This window comes from Gallinula chloropus (assembly GCF_964237585.1).
Source record: "Gallinula chloropus genome assembly, chromosome: 5".
NCBI classification, from domain to species: Eukaryota; Metazoa; Chordata; class Aves; order Gruiformes; family Rallidae; genus Gallinula; species Gallinula chloropus.
Genome location: NC_140090.1, coordinates 278,109 through 299,763, shown reverse-complemented (window position 1 = coordinate 299,763; position 21,655 = coordinate 278,109). Strand labels below are relative to the sequence as shown.

The 21,655-nt window shown below is 44.3% G+C and overlaps 1 protein-coding gene across 1 annotated transcript; it reads right to left on the bottom strand.

Annotated features, from left to right (window-relative positions):
• Positions 1 to 247: 247 nt before the first annotated feature.
• WDSUB1 (WD repeat, sterile alpha motif and U-box domain containing 1) lies at positions 248 to 19,681 on the bottom strand. Its single transcript, XM_084265347.1, has 10 exons — positions 19,281 to 19,681; positions 16,190 to 16,374; positions 12,813 to 12,905; positions 12,267 to 12,360; positions 10,518 to 10,551; positions 8,914 to 8,954; positions 8,720 to 8,826; positions 7,741 to 7,920; positions 4,255 to 4,389; positions 248 to 1,695 (listed from the first exon to the last, which is right to left on the bottom strand). Exons 1-10 carry the CDS (start codon positions 19,676 to 19,678, stop codon positions 1,538 to 1,540), a joined length of 1,425 nt encoding a protein of 474 aa, XP_084121473.1. The 5' UTR covers positions 19,679 to 19,681; the 3' UTR covers positions 248 to 1,537.
• Between the last annotated feature and the right edge of the window lie 1,974 nt (positions 19,682 to 21,655).

Here is a 21,655-nt window from a genome sequence, read left to right as displayed (position 1 = left end):
CGCTTGTGAGTTTCAGTCCATGTTGGCCAGTACTTAATGGGATACAACCACTTTAAACTCTTCCTACCATCACAGGACAGTTGAAGTAACTGGAATAGCAAATCTGCGTAGAAAAGAGTCAGCTGGGGTCATGAGTCCATCACACATGGACCTCAAGCAGAGAAATCCTGTCCATCATGTGCTACCATTAAATAGGACCTTCCTTTTCTGTAGGGCTTTGGCTTTTGGTTCTATTCCATCTCACGACTTCTGTAACAATCGTGCCTCTATAACGCTTAAGTGCTTTTTCTCAGACCAGTGTTAGGAGATTCCTGCTGCGTAACACTCAGAGCTGTATATGGCTGTGCTGGGTTTTTTAATCAGAGATAGTATTTTATCACTTTTCTAGTGGGATCTAATTTGGATTGCATGATGTACATTTAGGAAGCATAAATATTTGTGTATGAGTAAACTACAAGCAGCCATGTTTTGACATGTAAATACAATTACTTTTAGTAACTAGAACTACTCCAGTAAAATAAACAGCAACCTTTGCATGTGTATTGAGAGGCTTTGACCATATTGGTTATTGCACTGAAGCACACGGTATTATTGCATATTAACAATAACCGCACTTTATATAGTTTATCTAATCACCTCTGGGTGCTATCTTAAAGCAAAATGATTTATTTGTGAAAAAGGTACAGCAGCGAGATGCTGGGTAAGTGTCTTTATGGGAAACCAAGACCTTGATAAGATGGAAGTTTGAGGAAAAGCAGATGTGCAGCTGCAGGACAGGATGAAGCTTTCTGGAGGAAATGAGGTTTTACAGGGGGAAGAACGTTCTGAAAATAGAGATGCAGTGACATTCCTCTGAGTGCAATTGGGTTGGAGTGGTCAACTTCACACAGCCACTGCTCAGTGTTGTTTGTACACAGTGTTTTATGTACATTGCGAACAGCCATACCCATTCTTACGAATTCTTTTTGAGTTTGCATCATTATGCTTCAGCTTATTTATTGTTTCTTTGATATTTTGTACAAGTCCTATATTAGTCTTGTCCTGTAGTTCTATTTTTGCACAGCTACTGTATTTTTTCCATACAAAATAAAGATTATTAATATACCCGTGGGCTGAGCTGCGGTCGCTGATGGTTACAGGGACAGTAAGTACAAAAGACACTTTTATTTTTTTCAATTAGAAGAAATACAGATTATACACATCACTGTGTCCAACCTCCTGAAAGACAATCTTGGCAAAAATCAAGACTCAGAAGTCATAAATGTGAAAATTTTAAGAAAACTTCTACTTGAAAAACTGTGAGCATGAAAACTTTATTTCTTAAACAGAAACGCTTTAAAGTAAAATTATCAATAACTGAAACGTTCTTCAGTGATTTCCTGGGAGCACTTAAATGACAGCCACAGCCTTAGAATAGAAACACATTTTGTTTTCTTCCTGTTTGTTTCTGATACAATTATTTCCTTTACATACAATTTAAATTATTTTTAACCAACAACTTAAAAACTCAGTGTTTTGGGGGGGTGTTTTTCGTAACTCATTTCTGCTGAGTCTCTAGCCAGCGACTGATAGCCATTTTTAGTGTCCTGTTTGGTGTGAGCATCAGAGAGGGGAGAGGAAGATTTGTCATGGGACTAGATCGTCTTTTATTGCTGATCCAGTTTTCTATTGCTTCCTTTTCGTATGAATAGCCATCTACAAAGAAACCACCAGCAAAAGCTTTTATTACAGATGCTTGAGAACTGTTACGCAGTACAGATTTTAGCTATTTAAATTTACAAGGGATGTAAAAGACTATTTCCAAACAGGCAAATTGAGATATAGAAAAATTACATGTTCTGTGAAAGCGTCCCCACAAACTCAGGCATTTTGTTTCAGATCAGCTGGTTAAAGGCATCAACACTTCATAGAGTGGGAGCAAAATAAGAATTTGGCTCAACTTTGAAATTCAGTGTGCTCAGCAGGCTGATTCCTGGAAGCTATTTCAGAAAGTGCTGCAAGTGTCTCAGTGGCAGCTGCAGCAGTTCACCGACTCCCATAAAGCTGCATTATGTTTCCTTGCAGCTGTGCCTGAGCCCTTCACCGAGGGTTGTGTGGGGTGAGGACACCATGGGTCACAGAGGATTGAGGGCTCTCAGAAAGGGTGGTTGTGGTGCTGGAGGGAGCAGGGACTCTGCCTCGGGTCTGGCAGTGGCAGAGTGATGCCAGCCTGTCCCCAGCCCATGGATCATTGTGATGAGATCATGGGATTGAGCTGTGGCTCATGCAGGAACTGGTGAGGAACAGGCACAAGTGGCAACGGGTGACAGCTTCCCATGTCACTTGTGGTTAAGGAATGAGACATAGTACAGCTAAAACTCAGTGCAGTGCTGTAAAAAGGACCTGTCACAGTTAGCTAGCTGGAGCTGAAGTTCTTGAGTAATTGTTTAAAATACTTTTCACCTTTTTTTCAGCTCAAACTCACTTCATGGTTCCAGCTGCTTGTAAAGCACCAAAATACATTCGGCACGTGTTCAACCAGCCTTTCAGCATAGCTCCGTGATGACTGCTCTGGGTGCTCATTGGGCCAGCCAAGCCCTCAGCACCTCTCAGGAGCTCAGACTCTTAGGGTCAGTAACAAAACAGGCTCTGACTTGCAGAAGAGAACTAGAGGCATAAGCTGCATCTCCCTTCCACTCCCTGCTTCCCTCGTTCCACCCTGGTATAAGGGCGGTCATCCAGAACACCTGGCTGAGGTGATACCTACCTGCATCCAACACAGGGCTACACCCCCAGTTCCTTCCTCTGTACTACAAGCCAGTCCTTCATGGGGAAAAGATTCAGGCCACTCCCTTGAGTAAAAGGAAGCAATGTGCAGGTTGGCAGCCTACCTGTCTTTTGTTTTCTCTTAATGTCCACATAGCAGAGCAGCAGAAAGGCTGCCTCTTACCAGGCCAAACAAAACACCTGCTGGCTGCCACTAGTTACTCACCAAGCTCAGACCCACCCAGTGTGACCCTACAGAGCCGCCCGATCCCAGAGCCAGGGACCGTGTCCTGCTGCAGCTCTGCAGGGCCACGCAGGGACACAGCACTCAGCGATACAGACACACAACTGCACTGTCCTCAACTGGCTGGCCACACACTGCCCCTTCTCCTGAGACAGTCACCAGTGTTTCTGTTGCTAGCAACTTACTTATATTTTAAAAACACCACCCAAAAAAGCAGCGTGAGGAAACCCCACCTACATCCCGTGTGCTGAAAGGCAGAGGAATCCCATGTTCCAGCACAGCTGTGTGCTGTAAGGAATGGCAGCGTTCCTAGCGAGCAAATACTGTAACTGAAACACACACCCCACGGTGAATGTTTAATGTTAAAAGGTGGCCAACAGTTTCACTTTAAAAATGGTTGGTTGTGGAAAAAAAAAAAAAAAAAGACTGCCAGCACATCTCAGCTTTTCAACACCATCATCCTGCTGCAAAACTATGTGTCCTTTTCAAAAAAATATATAGAACAGGCAAGGCCAGGCTGTCCTGCTGCTGCTGGTCCAGGAGCTCCAGCCCCAGTCTCTGCTTACCACTCCAGCAGGTAGTACATGTTTTCATATCTTGAATGGTTCAGTTTTCAGGCCTGACACTTCAAAGCTGTACCGTCAGTGGTTACAGGGCATTAAAAAAATACACTGGACTACTGCTGGCCTTATGCCTCCCTCCCCCTGTCCCCAGGATTAGAACTATAAAGCACTAGTTCTTTATAAACTTTTACATACATAACATCTACTGGCTCTCATAGCACGGGCCCAAGGTCTTCCTGACTGTATATGAATCTCATTCCACAGGAGCTTTTAAATGCCACATCCAGCGTGTGCTGTGTAGTGATGAGCCTGGGGTGGTGGGGTTTTTTGTTTGTTTGTTTCTGGGGGGGGGGGGAAGTTGGGTTTTTTTTTGTGTCCCCCCCCCACCTCTGTGCACAATTCCCTTTTGCACTTACTGATTGGTCTTGTAACCTTATTTCCAAAGGCACATAAAGGAAGTACAATGAAAAAAAGGACACAGCCTCATCAGCAGAGCAGACACTAAGCAAACCGTTTGCTTGATACAGTATTTTTCTCTGTATGGGAGCTGTATTGGCAAACAAAACACTTACCACAATTGTGTTCTGTTGCAACAGCTGCTTTTTGAATAGTTTAATCTCTCTGCAGCTGATCAACTACACCCATTCTTGTGTTACCACACCTGTCACCCATCTGAGTCAAAGAAGCCATGTAAAGCCATACCTGCTGCAATGACAGGATCCTTCATAACCTCCCTTGTTATGGGGCATAAGAACTCATCAGGGGCAGGCAGAGAGCTCATGTTCCTCCTCAGACCGTCGATCTTCTGGAGGATCTTACTGCGCAGGCCTAGAGACTCTGGAAAGCATTCACACATGAAGCGACAGCACAGAGCAGGCAAAGAGTCTTGCGTTAATTAGCACGTGTGTCCCTCAAGGGCCCACACTTCACCCAGCACACTCCATCTACTATCTTCAGCAGCACTGGCCCTGCGCACAAGTCTCAGCAGGTCTGCAGAGGGCACCGAGGCAAGGGGAAGGGTTCTGTGCAGCACTGCCCTGCCCTATTCCTGCCGCACAGCGTGTCCTAGGGCTGGCAAACCGATGGCTGGAGAATGCCTGAACCTGTGCTGGTCAAAAGATTAATGTCCTCCTGATCTAAAACAAGAACAAATCACAGAATCACAGAATTTTAGGGGTTGGAAGGGACCTCGAAAGATCATCGGGTCCAACCCCCCTGCCAAAGCAGCTCCCCAGCTCGTATTGCACAGGTCGGTGTCCAGAGAAGGAGACTCCACACCCCCTGGGCAGCCTGTCCCAGGGCTCCCTCACCCTCACTGGGTAAAAGTTCTTCCACATGTTGGTGTGGAACCTCCTGCACTCCAATTTGCAGCCACTGCCCCTTGTCCTGTCACCACAGACACTGAAAAGGGGCTGCCCATTCCCCCTGCATCCCATACTTCAGATATTTATAAACATTAATTAGGTCCCCCCTTAGACTTCTTTTCTCTAGACTGAACAACCCCAGCTCAGCCTTTCCTCACAAGGGAGATGCTCCAGGCCCTTCATCATCTCTGTGTCCCTCCTCTGGACTCTCTCCAGGAGATCCCTGTCTTTTTTACCCCAGGGAGCCCAGCACTGGACACACCACTCCAGGTGGGGCCTGACCAGGGCAGAGTAGAGGGGGAGGATCACCTCCTTTGACCTGCTGCCCACACTCCTCCTGATGCCCCCCAGGATCCCATTGTCTCTCTCAGCCACCAGGGCACACTGCTGGCTCATGGGCAACCTGTCATCTACCAGGACCCCCAGGTCCTTCTCCACTGAGCTCTTCTCCAGCAGGTCATCCCCCAGCCTATACTGATACAGACAGTTATTCCTCCCCAGGTGCAAGACTCTACACTTCCTTTTGTTGAACCTCATCTGGTTTCTCCCTGCCCAGCTCTCCAGCCTGTCCAGGTCTCTCTGGATGGCAGCGCAGTGTTCCTGCGTGTCAGCCACTCCTCCCAGCTCTGTATCATCAGGTACTTGCTGAGGGTGGATGCTATTCCCTCATCAAGGTCTTCAATGAAGATATTAAACAGGACTGGACCCAACACTGAGCCCTGGGGAACACCGCTAGTAACAGGCCTCCAGTCAGACTCTGCTCCACTGATCACCACCCTCTGGGCTTGGTCCGACAGCCAGTTCTCAACCCACCTCACTGTCCACTCATCCATCCCATGCTTTCTCAGCTGTGCTATCAGGGTGTCATGGGAGACAGTATCAAAGGCCCTGCTGAAGTCAAGGTAGATGACATCCACTGCTCTCCCTCCATCCACCCAGCCGGTGATGACATAGAAGGCTATGAGATTGGTCAAGCACAATCTCCCCTTGGTGAATCCATGCTGACTGCTCCTCATAACTTTCATCTCTTCCAATTGCTTGGAGATGGCATCCAGAACAAGTTGTTCCATTACCTTTTTGGGGACAGAGGTGAGGCTGACTGGCCTGTAGTTGCTAGGATCCTCCTTCTTGCCCTTTTTAAAGACTGGAGTGATACTGACTATCCTCCAGTCGTCAGGCACTGTCCCTTGCTGCCTTGTTTTCTTTCGGGCTGTTTAGATCTGAGGTACTCAAGTGGATAAAGTGAAGACACTGACTTTGCTGTCTTCAAATAATGCAGCAAAACAACAAGGTGTTTGCACACTGCCTGCAAATGACACTTCATTGTTGCATGCTCTGATTTCATTAAAGGTAAGACCTTGGGCGTGCAGCCCCTCAGTGCTCAGGTCATGCTTGTGCAAGCAGCCTGCATACAAAGGGAAATAACTTTTTCTTACAATTGTATGCTGGCATTCCCCTCCCCAGAACAGTGCCTCACACTGATAATGAACTAAGTGCACTCTCACTCCCAGAGTAGCAATAAACCCCTAAAACGTCTTTTGCTCCCAACTACCCATTTCTAAAAAAAATTTGAAAACCCTCACTGTGGACCATCCAAGATGACGATAAACACTAAAAAACCCTGGGTCAGACATACTGAAGCCCTCATGACACACACAGACCTCAACCCTGCTTCCAAGGCCTGAGCTCCTTCATCACAATGCATGAGACTTCTCACCGGCCCTCAGCACTGCACAGGACTGCTGAACTGACCGAAGGGCTCTGCCATCATCTCTAGAGAGCAAAGGCTGAGTATCTTGATCTGGTTAGACTACTATTACCTACTGACTGAGAATATACAACAGCTGTGAATCTGAGAGCTGTGCCTGTGTTGGACACAGCAGCTGCTCTTCCCAACTTAATTGTGAGCAGAAGAGGAAAAAAGAAATCTGACGAAGAGAAAAGCAATTTTATCGTTCTGTAAACTGCTGCACTACAATTATACCCTGGCAAGACTGGAAATGCATCCCAGATATCAGTACTCTTCATCTTGGAGCAGCATTAAACGCATCTCCTTTTCAAAAATGGTTTTATATCCAAAAAACTGCAACTGTAATGTGTCACAATGTTTTCTTCCCATCCTGCAGTGGTAAACAGTACTTCCTCTGGTTAATTTTCCATCTGCTGTACTGAAGGAGTTCACACAACAGAGTTCCAGGGAAACAATGGCTCTAGCCTGTCTGAGGCTGCCAAGCAGACTGGCCTTAACCCCCAGTTCCTCTGCTGCCTCAAACAGAAGGGGTGGCTTTCCAAAACTCAGACTCAGTCTCCCTGAGACTGAATTCTTCTGGAATTCAACAAAGCTGGTTGACAGGCAGAGATCAGACTGGTCTGATGCAGACCAGCACCACGCACACACACATAGTTTAAAAACCCAACCAAACAAGGGAGCAGAGTTCTTACAGTGAAGAATACCAACTGCTAAAAGTAAACCTGTATTTTTCAGTGTTTTCATACCTGCTTCAGCTTCTGGTTACACTTGATCTCACCCTGGCCACATGCCAGCACCTAATTCATCACAATGAACAGAAAACTTGGAATCAGAAAGTTCAGGTGTAGCTCACCATCCTGAAGCTTCTTATTTCAAAATTGCCACTGTGGTACAAGCAAACACCCAAAAAAATGGATTGTGGATAATGTGACAACAGGGGCTTTTCCCTCATAAGGAAATAAAAATGCATTTCAGGGGAAAAAAATCCATGTATGGATCTCCCAACTTGCTTTCATCCCCACATTTCACACATACACTAAACATTAAAAACTATTTGGGTTTCTATGCTCTTACCAATTTTTAACTCATGAGTCAGGCTTTCTTTAGTAAGATTCAGCAGCTCCTTGCCATCAATGTTATTCATTTTGAAAACCCCAACCAAGTCTGCCAAGTCTTGTGCACAAAGCCAGGCTGAAACATCATCCTCTGACCAGTCCTCAACAGCCACCTTACAGTCATTTTCTACAGCATTTCCTTTGGAAAGGAGAGATGCAAGACAGTTAAAAAAAAAAACCCAAACAACATACCCACCCACCCTACCCCCCAAAAACGACAAACAAACAACAGTGAAAAACCTCCAGCTCTAGGAACAATGGCAGCAGTGAATGCTGACTTTCCCATACTCTCAGTACCACACCTTCCCCAACAGGTCATCAAAGAAACGCTTATTTGACATCACTTCAGTGGGGGACAATAATTTGGGTTTCTCTTTTACCTATCGATTCTCAAAGTTGAGAGGGATTTAACCTCTCTCTTCCCTACACTCCTGAGGGACTAAAGGGCAGAAAAGTGTTAGCACACCAAAGCAGACCCAAGTCCAGACTTACTCTTGTGCTTCAAGCAGAGAGATATGTACCCTTGTTCCACATACTTTAGGTGCTGATATATTTCATAACACTAATTATCCTGTTCTCTTCACCTACAATAATGGGTAAGCTGTATTTCTTGTTGACAATTAGCATATAACTCATCGCCAGTGACACTCTGTTGAAAGTCTTTCAGTGCTGTGGGAATAACAGTCATCCCTTAGAAGCTGTTCAGAGAAAGAAATGGTGATGATCAGCAGCAGACTTGAGTGTGTCTTTAAAAAACACAGTACCTCTGCAGGACATCAGTAAGATCCATTCAGAGGAAAGGTAAATAACATGCACATAATCCTGAGGTTACAAACTAACTGGATCTAAGAAAAAGTGGGGGGTTTTGCATCTTCAGGTGTTCAACATTCCTGTGCTTTAACGATAAACCAGTGACTACAGGTATTTCACACACTCACCTGCACAGGGCTGCTCGTGGTCAAACCGCCATATGTTCACGGTTTTATCCATGGAGCCTGTGGCCAGTAAGGGACTGTGTGGTGCAAAGGCACAAGTTGTAACATATCTGCAAATACAAATAAAAGAGTGAACAGTCACACAAAAGGATTCAATGTCTTTCATTTAGTTAAAACAAAATGATGCTGATTCTTACCTGGTATGCTGAGACAAGGTATAGAGGGTATTGCCAGTACTCTGCAAAAGAGTATTTGTGATTTTGAATCTCAGAGAATACAAAGAATGTTCACTCATTTACATACTTTCAAGGTAAGGAACAACCTTGCTGCTTGGAAGGTGATGGAAGGTACACAACTGTGCGGACGCTGACCAGCAGCAGTCAGCAGCACAGCTGGGATGTCCTGCCTGCAGCCCCTCTCCTCAGCTCCCCAGAGCCCTCCAGCATCAGCCAGCGTGGAGCTTTGCACACAGCAATGCCAGGAACAACAACTCAAGTCATTACATCCACTTGGCTGGTGGCTCATGGGAATAAAGTAATTTCTTCTACAAGTGTAGGTTTAGAAAGGACCAAAAGCGATGTGGCACCTGAAGTTCAGGGGGACATCATGCTACAGCCCCCCAGTTGGGCCAGTAACTACCCACACTGGAGGGTGTCCTGTCTGGCCAATAAACACCACTGAAAACCCGATTTTCCCACACAGCTTTAACTTACATTTTGAGAGATTTTCCTTCTTATGAAAGGCAGTATTTCTTTGACAGGTACAGATTAGAATGGAGAAGTGAAGAGCAAATTGTTTTGAATCACTAACGGATCAGTCAGCACTCCAGCTCTCTGAGCAGCCCATCATGGGCAAAGTGCCCTATTTTGGGTTGAAATCTCCCTCCTTCCCCCAAAGGTTTATTTCTGCTACTTGTCCTCAACAGCTGTAGAAGTGATTGTCTCATCTGGTAAAAACTTAAGGCCACAAAATCTGACAAACAGCATTAAGGAATGCTGACGCTGTGTTCTTCTGCATAGTTCAGTTTTCTGGGGTTCTAAAAATGAAGGGATCCTCTTACACACCTACACAACAAAGCACTAACTGGGACAAAACTGGGAAGGTATCAAATCAGCCATTTTGGTGAAAAACTTTAACAATAATTGAAAAATTTTATCAGGACAATTGTATGTGTACAGCAAGCTGGAGAAGCTGAAAATTTGCTCATCCTTCCTTATTACTAAATACTATAGAGTAGTAACAGTGAATACCTCTTACATGTGAACCATGGAGGATGTATTACAGAAAACACCTAAACAACATGTTTTAAAGAACATTGTCTTGAGCATAAACTTGTTCTATTATGCTTCTATTTTCTGTGCATTTTCTATATAATTACCTAAAGAATATATATATATATATATATATATACACACGATGACCATTCTCAATTTCATGTCAAAACCTACAGTCCTTCTTTCTTTGGAAGCTAAGATAAATTTAGGATAATAAAAAACCTTCCCAGTGCAACAGCAAGGTAACATCCTAGTATGGAATTCACTGAGTACTCCTCTCCTGTAGAGAAATCAGGTAACAGCACCCTCGAAGAAATGTAAATTTAAAATTGAGAAAGACTGATCAATTCTCAAGAGACATTTTTTCCTCAAATCCCTCCCCCGTCCTCCCAAATGCAAAGTAAGTATTTTGAGTTTGTATATTCCTGTTATTCAACATTTCTTTACATTGCTAAGACAGTACAGAAGCAGTGCTGACACTTGAAGACAACATCCCAGTGAATGACCTTGCACTATGCTGTACTTACAGTTTCATGTATTAACACACACTTGTCCACAGACCTTTTAAAAAACCAAACACAACAACATTAAAATGATGCAGAAAGGTAAACAGAAATTATTTTTAATTAAGAAGAAGAAAGAAAACCCTTTTCCACAAACAAAGAGCTTATTTAACACCACTTTATAAGAGCTTAAGACATCCAAACCCCCTATACCCATGCCCACCTTAAACCAACACTGAACAGCTGTACCTTGAGCATGATGTAAGAAACAGCAGTTAAATAGGAGAACTCTATTTCCATGGCAACTCTGGACGCAGATGATTTGCACCGTCCTTGCACAAACTGGATCCTGCTCTCACTGCTCCCCATTTTCCACACCCTACCTCCTTTTTTACAACTTCACAGGCAGCATCCGTAAGGCTTGTGCACAGAATCTGGCTCTCTGAGATCTACTCTCAGCACTCCTATTTACTTTTGAACTTTTTTCATTTGCAAAGCAAGCTTGAGAAAGCAGTGCCCTACAGTTCCTAAAATACAGTGGTGCAATACAAGGAATACATAAAACATTTCATGAAATACAAACTGTGCAGTCATCTATTGTGACAGTGCTGCTCCCTCAAGACTTCATGAGACAGACATTTCATGTCAGCATAAGCAAAAAATATACTCTGTGTGTCTAATGGAAAATAAAGTAGCTCTAGATCACAAACATTCACAATCATCTCCAAATACCAAAAAAGACCCCCATGAAAATAATAGAAAGTAAAATGACAAAGCAAGCTACTGTCTCTCGGGTTTAAGTTTATTTGTTGGCTAGTGCAGTCCTTTTCCTCTGCCAGACATCAGCTGTTCCATTTCAGTTTAGAAACACTTTGTAAAAAAAGACAATTAGAATTTAGAGTGGAAGCATTGTATTTGTTACTTCAAGTTGACACTTAGAAGTGATTAAGCACTTTTCATGAGAAGTGCAGAGAATGAAAGCATAGTCATTAATGCTCATTAAAACATAAGTTATTACCTCTTACTTGTCATCTCCTCTTTCCATAGCTGGATCCCTCAAGAAAGCCCCAGTAACCAGCTGGTTGCTTTGGCAGCTTCCAAGGGCACTGGAAGATCTGCTCATCACCTTGCTGGAGACAGCACTAGGCTGACAGCCTGTGGCTCCCTGGATCCCCTTCCTGGAGTCAGGCTGACATCTGTGCCCCTCCAGTTATCAGTCACCAGGACTCCTCCCGTCACCTCCACCCTCCAGAGTCTCTAAAGGTAATGGAGTGACCTTGCAATGACACTGGCAACTCCCTTACTGTCCTCTAACAAAGGTTAGTAATTAATATTAGTCTCTAACTGATGGGTCATGATTAATTCTGGGTCTTAACCATTCTTCTGTATATCTCAGGATATGTAAAAGTTCCTGAAAGTGCATGAGATGAAATCCTAAACAGTACCCCAAAGAGACAGTAAGAGTGCAATTTTAATAAATACCAGAGTACCCACATGGAAGGCCACATATGCCTCAAAAGCCAGGAAATGACAAATCTCATCACAATACTCAAGAGAACAGAGTTTGCAACATCCTAGATTTCAAACTCCATCACCCACAAGGCACAGGCTGACTGGAAAGGCACTTCAGTAATTTTGGAGGTCACAGAGCTATTCCTTAATTACTGGAAACTGAATCTGAACCTTCCAACTCTTTCCAACCATTTTACAAAACTAAATCGTGACCCTGGACAGCCACCTGCATGGAACTCAAAGGAGTAAAATACTGCTTACCCTGACACTAACATGTGCCCATCGTCAGAAAATGCACAAGCCAGAACTGGGGCAGAATGTCCATTCAATGTCCATTTGTATTTTAGTTCAACACCTAAAAATACAAAGAGCAAATGATTACATATGGACACATCTGACACGGTGCAAGACGAGCTGCTCTGGTGTACCCAATATCTGACCCTGCCACACGCTGTCCATGACAAGGAGGATCAAAGATCACAGAGGTAACTGAATTGTAACATCTCTGACTCCTTCACTGACAGCCTTCGCGTGTCTAACAGCGATGGATAGTTATATGTGTATCAGTACACACAGTACTCATCTTTACAGCACTTTATACCGAGTGGAGACGTTCTGGGCCACCTGCCTGGTCCCTACAAAGCAGTCACACACCTACACTGCAGTTGTAAGCAGCAGCCAGCAGTGTTTCCATTTATCCAGCTCTCACTCAAGGGCCAAGATGTACTGAAAAGTGAGAAGAACCCTACACCATTTGGAATATGAAAAATGAGACATTGGAATATGAAGAATAATTACTATACACACCTAAGAAATCTGCAAACAAAATAAACCAGAGCTTGATCTGATTATCTTGACCACAAGAAGCCATCTGGAAGTATCTCAATCCATGTTCACCATCTGATAAAATTCAAATATATTAATGGGAATCAGAAGCACTGAAAACAACAGCTTATCAGTACACTACATCAGCATTCTTACGCTGGAACATGCTAAATTTACTTAATCTCAATACTGCGTTAAGAAGTATTGATAAAAGTAACTGCAGAAGCTCTAAAATCATTCAGAAGTAAGAAACAGGTATCACTGTTATACTGTTTCCTGAAAAAGTAGACAAAGACCAGCATTGGGCTCATATTTTAAGTTTTCTTGATGGTAAATATTTGATTCCTCTATCGAGATTTTAACCTAAATTACAGTGTTACATCCATTTCTTCGACAGTTCAGTAGTTCTCAAAGGTAACCACATATGCCTGTATACAGTTTGAGAGTATCTGACAGGCTATTTTCATAATTTTACATGTTTAACTTTTCATTTTTAAAAACTAAGTGATGTTTCATGATGACTTCAGTCCAGCCAACCACTCGAGAAACACTGCATCAATGATGAAACACAAAAGTAACAGTTTTACAGCTTTCCCCTCTTTATTCAGGGAACACCAACAATCACCATGGTTCCATTCTAATTGTGTTTTTTAAGCCCATTATTAATTTTTTCATGAAGTCCTGTGCCACACTTTTTCTCTCCTGCACTGTGCTGGCACAGCAGGCTGGCACAGGTCACCACATCAGCCCTTCAGTGGCGCTGCCTCTGCCAGTACCAAGCCTCAGAATTCTACAGGAATCACCAGGATTAAGGCTGGAACTCAGAAAGTCCCAACAGGCATTTTGAGGGCTCATCTTTCCAGCTCTGTAGTTACCAGAAGTGTCAAAATAACCCCTGGGATTTCTATCTCTGTATTTCCACTACATAAAGTATATTTTAATTTCATGTGGTTATCACAATAAAATCCTAGCACACACAGACCTGTTTGTTCACAGGAACAATCAGAGCCACTGTGCCTGTGGAGGATCTTAGGCCTTAATCTCAGAGCTGCCAAACACTGAAACACATCACTTCACAAGGGTTTAGCAGTGTAAGATCTGGGCCTTGGAGAGGTGGGCAGCATGCACAGGCACCCTGCTGCAGAAGAGCATGTTCTTGGGAACACACTACTTGGAAGCTCCAGTTCTGCCACCAAGCCCAGGCTTTGCACTGTCTGACAAGTTACCAACTTGTAATAGAGTGTGACTGTTGGACACGGAGCTCTCTGGGATAACCTGGAGAAGCACAACACTGTCTTGTGCTGAGGTTCACTAGGAAAGTTCAGCAAGACCTCCAGATTGTTACCAGTATCGCTCTGCATCTCACTGAAATCTACTTCTGCAGAAGGAGGGCAGCCCTGGACCTTGCAGTCAGATGGGACAGCCTGCACAGCACTGACACTGCTCTGATGAGCTGCTGATGCAACAGTGACTGAATCTAGTTTAAAGGCAGGAGAATCATCTCATACAACCAGGCTAAAGCTGAAGAACCAAGCAGAAACTCCAGTACTGATTTTTGTCTGTGTTAAGCACGTAAAGAGAGTCCCCATCTACAATTGTCTTTAATTGTGCTGGATAAACACTGCTTGTGTGCATTTTGAGTAAAATCTGCCCATAATCACAATTTCAGTCCTTGTTGATTAACAGCAACACACAAGAAGGGAAAAAATGTTGACTTTCAGTAACATATGGCTTATATAAAGTTAGGAATTATTGTAAATCAGCTAAAAAAAATCCAGTGTAGGGATTTACAGTTATTTCCAGTATTTGGTTGTCTGGTTATCACACTTCCTTGTAATTCAATTAACTTCTACCAGGTTGTTTCAAACAGAAATATTTCTTGTTTGTACAACTATTTCTTCCCACGATACAAGCTGTGTGAGCTTAGACCTGCACTTCTTCAGCATTCCCACACAATTATGGAAAAAGTCTGTGTCATGACACAATTGTACTGGTTTGGGCTGGGATGGTAGCTCCTATGGTGGTGTATTTTGTGTTTGAGACCCAAAGCCTGCTGCTGACACAGAGATGCCTTAGTCACTGCTGAGCAGCGCTCACACGGCCTCAAGGGCTCTCCTCTGCTCACCCTGCCCCACCAGTGACCAGGAGAAGGGCACAAGGAGCTGGGAGGGCACAAGGAGCTGGGAGGGCACAGCTGGGACAGCCGACCCCACTGACCAACAGGTTCTCCCAGACCAGATGGCCTCGTGCTCAGCAGGAACAGTGGGGGAAGGAGGGAGGCCGTGACACCGGCAGCGATGGCATTTGTCTCCCCAGGCCCTGCTGCCCTGGGGATGGCTGAACCTGCCTGCCATGATGAGGGGAGTGAATTCCTGGCTGGGCTTTGCCTGCACATGCAGCTTCTGCTTTACCCAGTGAACTCTCTTCATCCCAGCCCAGGAGGTTTCGATTCTGTCGCCATCCCAAGGCCAGGGGAGCGAGCGAGCGAGCGGCTGCGTGGGGCTGGGCTGCTCAGGGGGGTTAAACCACATCAGTACTTTTAAGAGCCTGTACACACAAATGAAAAGGTTCCTCTGAGACAGCAGGAAGTTTAAATATGGTTTTGCATAGAGAGAAACACAGGTTCTACTGATGTCAGTTCCACTGAAAGCATTACAGATGTGAAATCAGAACCTGAGCATAACACACAGTGCAGCCCTGGGAAAGGACCCCACACACTATACACACCTTGGGCTTGATCTCAGTGCACAGATATATACAAGAATATCAGGTTTCATTCTCAAAAGAAATCAGCAAGGTCTTATTGAGCCTAATCACACAATGACAAAACTGAAATGCAGCTTATACAGTGAGATCAGCTAAAAATGCTGTGAGGTATCAACAGCACCACATCTTGGTGGGACACAGTCCCCCCAACTGAGCAAGCCAGGTGCCAGGAAAGAGTCCACGTGTTCACATCTCACACCTCCAGCACTCAGCTGATTGTTCTCTGTGCAGTTCTCTGCACTGCTTTAACCCAGTCCTGCTTCCTGGGGAACCAAAGTAGGAGACTCAAGTGGGAACATAATCAAGCCCTGCATCTTCTAACACCCTTTGCAGCCCCAGGAGACAGACTTCACTTCCAAGACCCTCACAGGGTAATTAGCTACTGAGAGCTATCGTAAACATGCTAATCACCTTGCTTGTGACACAATACATTCTTTGTTGTCATCAACTACAGCTTTAGTTAAGAATATTTAGAGCATCCTAAAACATCAGCTCTTCCCAATGTCGTTTCTATCTGTGTACTGATGACAAAAAGAGCTACAGAAAAATGAAGTACTTTTTTCCCATGTTCTTTCCCTGATGAGTCAACTAACCAGAAATTGGCTGTGAAGAAATATCACAGCAGGTAACGCCAAGATCATGTGCTTTTTCATTATGCAGGCATCTCATTTTATCATCCCAAATGGTTAAATCACCAGACGATGATCCAGTGACAAAGAAATTTCCATTAGGAGAAAATGCACAAGCCACCAAAGAACCATCTTTAACATTCCCAGACCTGAAAAGCAAGAGCAGACAGGATTTCCATTTAGAACAAGTCACTTTTGAGGAGGTGATCTCAAATGCAGTCTGACACAGTAACCCAAAGTGTTCCAAGTTCTGTACTTGGGAACTTGGTAAGGCAAGGGAGAGAAACTCACATCAACTGCTGAATAAGATGCAAAATAAGCACAGCTGCAGGCACCAGGACCTGCTGCTCTTCGACTGCGGGAGCAAAACCCTGAGAGAGCAGCACCCCAAGGCAGTAACTCAGAACTGAGTGACGAAACAGTTCTCAAACTAAAAACAATCTGCATGGACTTACCGTTTGAAAAGCACAATGCAGTTAAAATTCTACTGCAGGATAAACGTTAGAAGTCACATATAAATACACAACTATCATAACACAGATTTACATGTACACAAAGAACGGGAAAAAGACTTCAAAATTTCTCTGTTGTTTTTAAAGACAAAACAGAACACCTACTGACCTCTATCATAAGCTGTAGCTGAGTAGAATGCTCTGTGATTTATGGCATTGGGGTTAATTTTGGACTACAAGAGAAAACAATGTCCAAAACAAAGGTTTTCTGTATTTTAACTAAGTCAGCCAAAGCACTTTGTAAAACTGATCTTAATATAAAAAGCCTAGCAGATACAGATGGTCAATCCTCAGGAAGTGGAGTCGACATTCTTTAAGGCATCTGGTAGCAGTAGTAGTAACCTAAAGCCAATTCCAAGAGTCTTGCTCCTTCTGACAGAGCCCAGCATGCACAGTTGTATCTTTAAGCACAAGACAATAACCACAGCCACAAGCAACAGTCCAGCAGCAAGAAATGTCATTCTTCATAAAATCTTTAATGGTTTGGGCTGGAAGGTTCCTCAGAGACCACCTAGTCCCAACCCCCCTGCCACGTGCAGGGACACCCTCGCTAGCTCCATCTTATTTACTCTGAACTGCATTTTGTGAAGAGCTGCTCATTATCCTTCGCTGACAGAAATTTATTTGCTGCCAGAGTGTCAAACTTCATGCCACAGACAACAAGGCAATGACCTTCCCTGAGAGCCTCTGATCAGACCCTGGACCTCCAAAAAGGCATTGACTTAATTGTGTCACTAAGACTATCAAACACACCATACTGCTTCCTATTTTCCTATGTGCAATCCCTTCTCCTTACTGCAGCATTTAACGCTTTCCTTCTTTCACACAAGACCTGTGGATTCTGCGCTGAAAACATGGAGTGGAATGAGGAGCAGTATGTATTGGGAGTGTGCATGGAAATTTTGAGGCCAGACACAAGTATAGTAACTACTGAAGAGGACATAGCACCAAGAAATACATGTTAACTTGCTTTCATGTGTTCCCACAGCCATCTTCACAACCTGAATGGACAATTACAACAGCTGAGCTGATAATGAGCAACTGGACACCTTGCTCACCACCTGTATATTTAGTCCAGTGATGTATCAGTGTGGTAAAAGGTGTTCTCTGTTTTAGCATCAACACAATCAACTGTTGCAACAGGACCACAGACTAACATCAGATGATTAACTAAAATCCCCTGATATAATTTTTAAGTACCTTGGTAATTTCTAAGGAATACTGATCTCAGCTTTAAGAAAATGGGACAGGTGTGCTTTTCTAAATGCAATTACACATGACAGTATCATCAGCTCCCAAAATATATATACAATTAAAATTAAGTTGATAACTGTTGGCATGTTAACAGTTTGAAATTAATTTTTAAGTGTGAAGTGAAAGGGCCACAACTGGAATATTCAAGTTCTTTTTTGTTTCTTTAAAATGGAAACACCAAAATAGAACAAGCACATGGCCAGGACAGCTGCCCCAGACTGGCCAAAGAGATATTCTAGCTAAGCACTGGTCCTGGGTGGTGAGTTGTGCTGGGCATCACTGCTTCTGTTGATTCTATTATTATTACCTTCTTTATCTCAACCCATAAGATTTTAAATTTTTTTCCATTTCCAATTCTCTTCCCCATCCCACTGGGAGCGGGAGAGTGAGTGAGTAAATGGCTGTGTGGTTGTTTCAGTTCCCAGATGGGTTAAACACTGACAGTCTCAAACATGCACCACTGCATATATTAGTATCTCATACTTTTAAGAAATCACTTTTAATATTTCTGGGGTTTTCCCTGTCATCAGAATATGCCAACAGTTTCCAAACTCTCTGACTGCTTGATTCCTATCAAGCTTCTAAGATCTTCCTGGACTCCAAACAGCCTTGTGATTAAATACTTCATTAAAACCCATGATGTCTGTGGTAGTACAAGGCACACAGCAGAGTCAGGCTCCAGTAGTTGTGTATTACGTATCATAGTTTGTTAGCCCACTGTTTAGAAACTTAGATGCACACGGTATGCAATACACCCTGGTTTCATGTTAAATCACAGAACATCAGGAGGTGGAAGGGACCTCTAAAGATCATCCAGTCCCACCCCCTGTCAGAGCATGATCACCCAGACTGAATCCCACAGAACACATCCATGTGGGTTTTTGATGTCTCCAGAGAAGGAGACTCCCCAGCCTCTCTGGGCAGCCTGGCCCAGGGCTCTATCACCCTCACAGTGACAAGGTTTCTCCTTATGTTCACACGGAACTTCCTGCGCTCCAGCTTGCACCCGCTGCCCCTTGTCCAGTGAATGACAACACTTCCACGAGCTTAAAAACATTAAATACAATTTAGATTAAAGAGAACTTATTAAAAATTCAAGCTTCTTGAGTTTGCATTAATTAAAAAAACCCTCAGCTCCTCTCCCTCTCCTACTGACAAACTTTTGGTCTTCTAACTTCTGATCCCGTTTCTTCATGGTATCAGTGGTGTCAGTCTGCCAGTCCTGTACGCTGTGCACACTACTGACCTGTCATCGCAAGCAAGGCTGTAAGGAGCTATGTGGCACTCACCTGTAGAGTCTCAATGACTGCACGTTCCAAAGGACTACACTCCCATCTGCTGCCCCTGACGCCAGATAGGTGGACTCAGGAGAGAATCGGCAGACTCTAACGGGGCTGCCGCTGGGCTGCTCCAGCACCGCCACTCTCCGACCATCCCGAGCGTCCCACACCATGGTGGTGCCGTCTGTCGAGCAGGAAGCTAAAAGGTGCCCGGACGGGGAGAAGCAGCAGCAGTGGACAGCGTAGGTGTGACCTTTTAAAGGCGAGTATGGAAGTTCACCAAAGCTGCTTAAAGAATAAACTCGAACGGTTTTGTCCAAGGAACAAGTAGCCAAGCACGATGCTGAGAAGGCACAGCAGTTGACATCATCACCATGATCTGCTAAAGTGTGAATCAGTGTCGCCATTTCATCTACTTTCAACAAAAATATCTGAAAAAAAAGGTTTAACAGTTAGACTTATCACTTCTGTTTCATAAACGAAACACTACCTTAGCAAAACACATTCTCCAGGAAAACAGCAATACCTTTGCAGAGGCAGATTTTTTCATCTAAGCATTGTTCACTTCAATCACAGATTAATCAGAGCAATGAGATGAGGGGTTTACATCTTGGTCAGAATTAACATATCTAAACTGGCAATTCTGCAGTGTTTACACAGCATCTACTCGGTCTGAGAGCAGTGGCAACACAAGCTACCCTGGGTAACTGAAGCAAAGTTGCTCTTCACTTTTGTTACTATTTGTATCCATGCCAGACACCATGGAGTAAATGGCCACTGTAGATGACCATCAAAGCATTAATTAGGGCTGTCCCAGGAATACAGAATCATAGAATGGTTTGGGTTGGAAGGAATCTTTAGAGATCACGTAGCTCCAACCCTGTGCCATGTGTAAGGACACCTTCCACTAGATCAGGTTGCTCAAAACCTTGTCCAGCACTTCAGGGCTGGGACGTACACAGCTTCTCTGTTCCAGCATCTCAACACTCTCTCAGCGAAGAATTTCCTCTTCACATCCAATCTAAACCTGCCATCTTTCAGTTAGAAACTATGTCCCTTGCCCTGTCACTGCAGGCCCTGGCAAGAAGTCCCTCTCCATCTGTTTTACGACCGCCCTATACAGCCTCCTCCCACCGCCACATCTTCTCTTCTCCAGGACGAACAAACCCATTGCTCTCAGCCTTTCTTCACAGGAGTGTTCCAGCCCTCTGATCACAGTTGTGGCCCTGCCCTGGACCCACACTGACCATTTCCCTCCTTGTACCAGGACACAGTCCTCCACGAGAACTGAAGGGAGAATCACCTCCTCAGCCTGCTGGCCACAAGCCTTGTCATGCATCCCAGAATACCCTCTGAGCTGCAGCCACACAGTGCTGACAGATTTTTTATCTACCAACATTCCAAAGTCCTTCCTCACAGGACTGACCTCAATCCATTCATTCCCCATTCTGTACTGACTGGGGCCTGCCCTGACCTTGTGCTTGCCCCCTCTGAAGTTGATGAGCTGGCCCTCTCCTCGAGCACGCCAGCACCCCTCAGATGGCACCCCTTCCTTTGAACAAACCAAAAGCACCCCTCGGCCTGCTGTCACCTGCAAACTTACTGAGGGTTGCACTACTCAATGCCACTGATTGTCACTGATGAAGATATTAAACAGCTTTGGTCACGGCACAGACTGTTAAAGGACACCACTCATTACTGGTTTCCACTTAAGACTTTGAGCCACTAACTGCAACTTTCTGAACACAGGCAACCAGCCAACTCCTCATCCTTCTGACAGCTCATCCACCAAACTCTTCTCAGTGGTTGTGTGGTACCTCAGGTGTTGTCTTGGGGATACAGCAGCTACTGATTTGCTGGGAAAGAGCCACTGCATCTTCCTGTTGTCCCCTTCACTCTTGTGAAATCAAGTTATCATCTGTATCAGCCCAGGAGAGGTTGTGGTTAACTGACTAAGGATGGCCAGGTTCAAGATAAATTTTCCTTTCCAGGCCTGAAGGCCTCATTCAAATTCACCTTTCACAGTGAGGCAGCAACATCAGGGATGGCAACATGTTGCAGCGATACCAACACCAGGCTGTGCTGCCAAGCAGAGACTTGACCCAGTGTTCACGTAAACCATGCGTAACATACCGAATAACTCATTAAGGCAAAGTCAAAATGTGAATATTAAGAAGGTGATTGGAATCAAAACTGCCCCAGAAAACGCATTTGCTGCTGTGTAAAACAAGGAAAGAAAACTGGAACTCCACGGACATTTTCCCAGTTCTTAGGACTGCTGGGACCAGTTTAGATCTCAGCATCAGACAAGCAATTTACATTGCTGGTGTCTGGGAAAGCAACGTACATTCCAGCCAGTTCACAGAGTCACCAGGTTGGAAAAG

What these genes read in the sequence shown, in the direction of transcription:
- WDSUB1 (XM_084265347.1), bottom strand. Translation starts at nt 19,678, where the DNA reads ATGGCGACACTGATTCACACTTTAGCAGATCATGGTGATGATGTCAAC. An exon ending in ACCTTGTCTCAGCATACCAG is followed by an intron (nt 8,827 to 8,913) that starts GTAAGAATCAGC and finishes TTGTATTTGCAG; the next exon opens with ATATGTTACAACTTGTGCCT. An exon ending in GACTCATGAGTTAAAAATTG is followed by an intron (nt 4,390 to 7,740) that starts GTAAGAGCATAG and finishes AATGCTTTCCAG; the next exon opens with AGTCTCTAGGCCTGCGCAGT.